Here is a 7193-nt window from a genome sequence, read left to right as displayed (position 1 = left end):
GTTATTTTCAAATTTCAATGGTCCCCCCTCTTTCTCATTAGTTTACATCATTTTGTTATGAGATTGTTAAATTTTCATTTCTTCATCAAGCCGGCCATCTCGACTTTATCCTTATTCGGTCTCATCTTTGATGCTCCCCCCTCAGGCCTTCATTATCTACCTGATCATATTTTAAGGGCGTGTTTGGTCCGTGGTTGCTTTTGTGTTTCAGTTGGTTTCAGGATAAAAAATCCTATTTTATGCTTTGGCTATGTCATTTTCATTTAAATCATTAAAAAAGTATATTACGCTTAAGCCATAAAGAAAGGGATCAAATCAGCCCCTCCACCTCCATCCACACATACACACATAAAATTGTTCCTCACAACGTCCCACAGCACATTGTCACCAATGTATATTATATTATTGCAAGAAAAACTTATAACAAATCAACTGTCATCAAAATTCATTTGGTTTTGATTGATTCCTACCTTATATCATATATTTTTCTTTTTGATAAATATCATCTCATTGATTATCATTTTTATGATATCGATTGATTGATTACAAAGTTATTTTTTGATATATAGTTGAAAATATTTTGTATGAGTACCCAAAAAAAGGATACATCATTTGTGATTGTGCGTTTTTCAAATTTCATATTTATTTGGAATGACCAAATGGACCCTACAAAAACTGCTATATGCCAAAATGGGGTTGGCAATTCAGAACCGGACCCACCATGAATCAAATTCAACGGTGTCCTAATTGGGGCTTGACCCGGCTCCACCGAATAACCCATGACATCGCCAACCCCACCAACCTTTATAATGGCGGGCCCCATATTTACCACTTCCCTACATTTCCACTTTAACAAAGCAATCTTGCTTCCGAAAAGTTATCAGGACAAGTCCTCTTGAGCAATCATCATCTCATCAACCACAAGATTGTCGAGAAAAAGAAAAAACTTTCTGTTACAACGCAATACACAGAAATACGATGTACGATTTGGATTCCATACGATCAAGATGCAACGAATGAAAATGATCAGGACTTCGCGTGACAAGTACGCGCTCTCCAGTCGTTTCCATCTGGCTCCCAGTTGTTGCAGTTCTTCCACCAACAAATGGGGAGAATTTAGAAGTGACAAATAATATAAGAGTTTGGAGGAAAATGAGGAAACTAGTAGGAAGGAAGGATAAAAGGCTTGACCTTCAAAAGTAACTAATTTAACCAACCAACCTTGGGATCATTTTCTCCTCTCTTCGCCCAAACACCAATTCAGAGGAAAGTAGAAAGCAATCTTCTTTCTCAATTCTCAGAGATCTTCAAACCCTTTAAAGAGCTTTCTGGAAGAATCCGACTTATGCTCTTCTTTCTCTCTCATTTAATTGGTTTCAGTCACAGAGGCAGGGCGGGTTGTTTGGGGGGAGGGAGAGAGAGAGAGAGAGAGGAAGACCTGTAGTTTCTTCCTCTTTTCTCTTTCAGGGCCTCCAGTGGTGACCGTACAATTCCATGGTATTTGGACATATGCTTAGAATAGGAAACGGCTTGCGGACAACGGAGAGAAGACCAAAACCTTGAAAAATCCGGCCAGCTTTGGAGGGTTTGGAATTTTAGATAAAAGATGTTTGTGTGCAAATGTTTTTATTGGACTAGAGTTTCCGATTGCTTTTTGCACGAGCCGGAGCCTCATTCGCTGCCGACGCCGGTCCCGGAATGGCCTGAAGGTATGAATTTGGAGAAAAGTCTCTCTCCCTCTCTCTCTCTCTTGTGAATTAAGGTGTTACATTTGTCTCTTTTTCTGGGTTGTTTTATTTTTTCTTTCTCCTTTGTTGATGGCTGTGGGGTTTGCTTGAATGTGTCTTGCCTGTGTAATTTGCATCAATTGAAGCTGAGGATTCTTTCTCCTTTCTTCTTTCCTGAAAAGAATTGTTTCTAGACTTTTAGTCCATATGGGTATCTGATTTCATTGTTGGTGTTTCTGTGTTGTTGCATGATAACATGCATTAGAGATGGATCGTGGGTTTTGACCTGACATTGTTGCCCTTAATTAGTTCTTTTTGTTCTTGTCCGTGAGAATGGGGATATCTTATGGGATTATTGGGTATTTTCAAATCAAAACTGGGTTTAAATTTATTAGCTTATGTTTGTCTACAAAGAAACTCTGGTTCTGTTGCCAACAAACATCCCCCCGCCCCCCAAACCCAAAACAAGGAAATAATAAGATGATATAAAATAGAGGTTTGTGTGATCGATTTTGATATGGGATCTGAACTCTACTATCTTTTGCAGTCTGGTATTTTGATTATTGTCAGTTTTTTTTATATAGCATGCTGTTCTGTCTCTTTCCGCTTTTCTTTAGATAGTTCGACTGGACAGATTGGGATATGGCGCCATGAGTTAATTAGATAATTTATGTAGGAAATTTGCTTCTTTTCTTTCTTTACTTTTGGGATGTGATAGTGTGGTTCTAGGTAACCATACTGACACACTGAATTCCCTGAACTATATACCAAATCATTCAGACATGAATGTACTGGGATGATGGGTTATAACTCAAAATGTTATAGCAAGCAGACTAGCTACCAAAGGACTAACAACCAACTTTATATAATCATCTTTGACTTATAGAATGAGAGTTCAATTGCTGACCAGGTCGTTCATCTTGTTTGGTTGTCTTTGATTACTCAAGTAGCATACTTTAAAGGTTATGGTCCACTGACAAAGTTGTCTACCAATGGTGGACTCAATTTTGATAGATAAATGCTGCATTTCCATCTTCCATCTTACATAGAAGAGAAAAATTGCATATATTAGCTCTCTTTTCCGATAATCTTTTAGTGGTTAATCTGTTGCGTATGTCACACCTGAATGGAGCATATTCAGGTTTCCTTTTTATCACTGATGAATTCTTAGAACATGCAATGTTGTATATGCTGTACTTTTAGGCTTATCTGTTAGTACGCTAAGTTTGTATATTTTCTCTATCCTATGCTTCTACTGTGGTTCTTCATAGGGGAGAAATGGTGGAATTGGATTCATTTATCTGAGCCCAAATAGTTAGATAAGGCTTTGTTAGGTGAAACATGCATGCCTCTATCTTTGTTAATACTTTTTTCTTTTTTAATGGTTGAGAACTTTAAACCAATTGGTGCTTTTGCGCATCTGCGCCATTGATGGATGTGAGTCAGATTTGTACCATTTAGATTGTTCAAAACTCCTTTTGATATTTTACTTGGTTCTGAATGGGGATTCCTCATGTTATGTTCCCTGTGCTTCAATGATGATTAATATAGGAGCTTTCATAAGTTGATTTTCAGTAGTGTATGTCTTCTTTGTTTTGTTTGGAATATTTAGGTGGATAAAGTACAATTTTTCTAAACAGTCTATCCACATACGTTTCTTCTTTAACTAAATTATGCAAATACATTAGCAATCTGTGCCCTGGTATTAAAACAGTGTTCATTTTATTACGTTCACTTGTTTAAGTCATATTCTGTTGTAGTTATTGGGATTCTATTTTAGGAGATAACTCATCTTACAAAATTTCAGGGATATTCATATGACAGTGGGTGTTGTAGAAAATAGCATTACATCTTCAGTTACATTAATTGCATTTATTTCAAATCAGAGTATATAAAAACTTGGTATTCTGTAGAATGGTTTGACAATGAAAATGTTAAGATATTAAATAATTATAGCAATCCTGGGAAAGTCTTTTAGGAATTTTATGATTGTAAAACAAAGTTAGCTTGAAATTCTGAATCATTATTGGCTATCATTCCAGGCAAAGGTTTTGGTACTGGAAGAATATGTCTAGGAGAAATAGAAGTTCTTAAGGTCACCAAGTTTGAGAGTGTCTGCAGCTGTAATGTTCTGAATAACAGGAAAAAAGGTGTTACATTCTATAAGCCCATAATACCAGATGGATTTTTCAGCCTTGGTGATTACTGCCAATCAAATGACCAACCTTTGCGGGGGTTTGTTCTTGTGGCTAGGGACATGGTTGCTCCTGATACAGAATCTAGTCAAATTAAGTCGTTTAGGGAATTGCCAGCTCTTAGAAAACCTATTGACTATAAATTAGTTTGGAGTACAGATGAATGCAGTGAGGAAAATCATTGTGGTCGTGGTTTCTTTTGGTTTCCAGAACCACCAGTGGGTTACAAAGCTATGGGCCATGTGATTACCAGTAAGCCGGAAAAGCCTGCACTTGAAGAAGTGAGATGTGTTCGAGAAGATCTTACTGAGACTTGTGAGAACTCTTGTTTAATCTTTAATGCAGATTCAAATATTTGCAAGTTCCCACTTCAGGTCTGGAACACAAGACCTTGCAACCGGGGGATGCTGGGAAGAGGTGTTTCTGTTGGGACATTTTTCTGCAGTAGCTGCTCAGGTTCTGACAATGAGCTAGGCATTGCATGCTTGAGGAATTGTGATCCAAATCTACATGCCATGCCAAATATGGAACAGATCCATGCACTCATCGAGCATTATGGGCCCACTCTTTTCTTTCATCCTGATGAGAGTTATTTGCCCTCTTCTGTGCCATGGTTTTTCAAAAATGGAGCTTTGTTGTATCGAAAAGGTGGGCCATTTGGTGAGCCTATTGACTCTAGAGGCTCCAATCTGCCGAGTGGTGGGAGTAATGATGGGGAGTATTGGATAGACTTGCCAAATAATGAACAGAATAGCATCAAGTATGGCAACATAGAGAGTGCAGAACTGTATGTTCACGTGAAACCGGCTCTTGGAGGAACCTTCACTGATATCGTTATGTGGATATTTTGCCCATTCAATGGACCAGCCACAATGAAGTTTGGGGCAGTGAATATTGCACTTGGTAGAATAGGGCAGCATGTGGGTGATTGGGAGCATTTCACACTACGTATAAGTAACTTCACTGGCGATCTCTGGAGCATGTACTTCTCTCAACACAGTGGAGGAGAGTGGGTGGATGCTTGGAACTTGGAATTCATCGAGGGGAACAAGGCGATTGTTTATTCATCAAAAAGCGGTCATGCAAGCTTTCCGCATCCTGGGACCTATCTTCAAGGATCTACAAAGCTGGGTATAGGAGTGAGGAATGATGCTGCACGAAGCAACTTTTGTGTGGATTCTAGCAAAAAATATCAAATTGTTGCAGCAGAGTATCTTGGAGAAGGAATTGTTACTGAACCGTGTTGGTTGCAGTATATGAGAGAGTGGGGTCCGACTATTGTGTATAATTCAAGAACTGAACTGGAAAAAGTAATCAGTTATCTCCCAGTCTTGATCCGGTTTTCAGTGGAAAACATTTTTGATAAGTTCCCAGTAGAGCTTTATGGGGAGGAAGGACCAACTGGACCCAAGGAGAAGAACAATTGGGTGGGGGATGAAAGAGGATGACTAAAAACCCCATCGTCCAGCCTCACCGGAAGTTCCCTTGTATTGTTCTATACATGGAAATTCAACAATAGTCAGTGTTGTAAGAGTGTACATTGTCATTCATGTTAATGTATTTCAGATGATTGAGTTGAGGCAGAGAGAGAGAGAGAGAGAGAGAGAGAGAAATCTGCTTCTTTATGGCCCAAGTTTTCCAAACAAGGAGAAAATTTCTCAAGTCTTGCATGTTTACAAGTGTAGAGAACCTGATAGTCTTGCATGTTTCAGAGACTACATGAGAAAACTGTCTTGCTGGTTCTGGAAAGAGATGCTTTTGATGGTTTATTGGGAAAGCATTTGGCTGCAAATTCTGTTAATGTTTTCCTTGTCCAAGCCCACCATATATCTCTTGTTCTTAACTGAACTAAGTAGCAATGTCAAAGCATCCACAGAGAACCATCGATTTCTTTGCACATCAATCAACAGGACTGGACTGGTTGCTGTTGCTTCATAGTTTATATTAGCCTTACTAAAAACTAATGGCTGAACCATGTCATGTCAGGCTGCGAGGTTTCTTCCACCCCCAACCCAAACGCTTAATTCAAGGTGACGAGATGTGCTCCTTATAAATGGGCGCTTCACAGATACATCCACCGTGCATTGGGAACATCTCCCTTAAATAATAATTTATAAGTGATTATTGTTTATGAATAAGTACTTATTAAATAAGCAGTTTCTGAGATCAATTCAACATCCACCAATCCAGTGTTTATGAATAAGTACTTATTCCTAGTCAATATTTTGTTTTAACAATTTTTTTGGGGTGTTCTTTAGTGTGAATTCTTTTTCTTATTGTGGGTTCTAAAAACAAATTAAAAATAATCTGATTTGGTAATAAATCATTTTTTAAATAAAAAAATTTAAATCATACAATAATATCTCATACATCTTCCATGAATCATACAATATCTGTATTGCAACATTGTTTTTGTTTTAAAAACCATCAATTTGATGGTTTCAAAAATTGAATTGTTTTTTAAAGAAAACCAACTTATTTATTGCTTCTCTAAACAAAAATACTGTTCAGGAATATGTTTTTATATTTTTTTTGCTGATGTGGCAATTTAAAAACAAATACTTGATCCATATATATGCCAGGTCTAATCCCTCTCAAGCCATAAAAGAAGAAAAATGAGAGGTGTAGGTCTATTGCAAATACAGGTGTATATAATAGGCCATGCAACCGATCATGAGTGAACACGATAATGTTCTGTACACGTGGGACCTGGTGTAGAACACTAGTGTTCACTTGTGATTAAGGCTGCATTTGGAAATGATGCAAATGGAGTGTCAATCCCGGTTCATAGTAAATTTACACTCCAGTTCACTTTTGTCTGCGTTTAGTAATATTACATTTATGCATTGACAAATGACAGATCAATGCAAAAGCATGTTTTATTAGAATTCATGTTTGCATCAATTACAGCTAAAAGTCTGCTTGGTAAGAAGATAAATTTGTTAGTGCAAAAGTAATCCAATTTTTACTATTTATATGAACCATTTTACACTACATATTTACTTTCACAGTTACTCTACGTTTGGTTTGAAGGAAAAAATAAGGAAAGAGGAAAAGATAAGTAAATCTATACAAGATTCTTACTTTTTCCTTCAAACCAAACATAGCCTTAAAGTTTAAAGTATGACTAAATTGCTGAAAGCTCCATCCATACCTACATAATTTTGCCAATGGCAGCCAGCTGATCAGCTCCCCTAAAGTTTAATTATAGCAGCATTTGCAACTACACCTCTTTCTTTTTGTTAGCTTAAAAAGACAACAGAAACGATAA

At 37.3% G+C, this 7193-nt stretch overlaps 1 protein-coding gene across 1 annotated transcript; it reads left to right on the top strand.

Annotated features, from left to right (window-relative positions):
* Positions 1-1097: 1097 nt before the first annotated feature.
* LOC148878674 (hypothetical protein At1g04090-like) lies at positions 1098-6107 on the top strand. Its single transcript, XM_088958412.1, has 2 exons — positions 1098-1709; positions 3770-6107. The coding sequence occupies exons 1-2, from the start codon at positions 1607-1609 to the stop codon at positions 5368-5370; spliced, it is 1704 nt and encodes a 567-aa protein (XP_088814538.1). The 5' UTR covers positions 1098-1606; the 3' UTR covers positions 5371-6107.
* Positions 6108-7193: the final 1086 nt, after the last annotated feature.

The sequence above is a fragment of the Nelumbo lutea genome, chromosome 1 (genome assembly GCF_056320005.1).
Source record: "Nelumbo lutea isolate HS-2025 chromosome 1, American lotus-T2T, whole genome shotgun sequence".
In the NCBI taxonomy this organism is placed as follows: domain Eukaryota; kingdom Viridiplantae; phylum Streptophyta; class Magnoliopsida; order Proteales; family Nelumbonaceae; genus Nelumbo; species Nelumbo lutea.
Note: the sequence above shows the minus strand (reverse complement) of the source record. Positions and strands in the feature narration are given on the sequence as shown.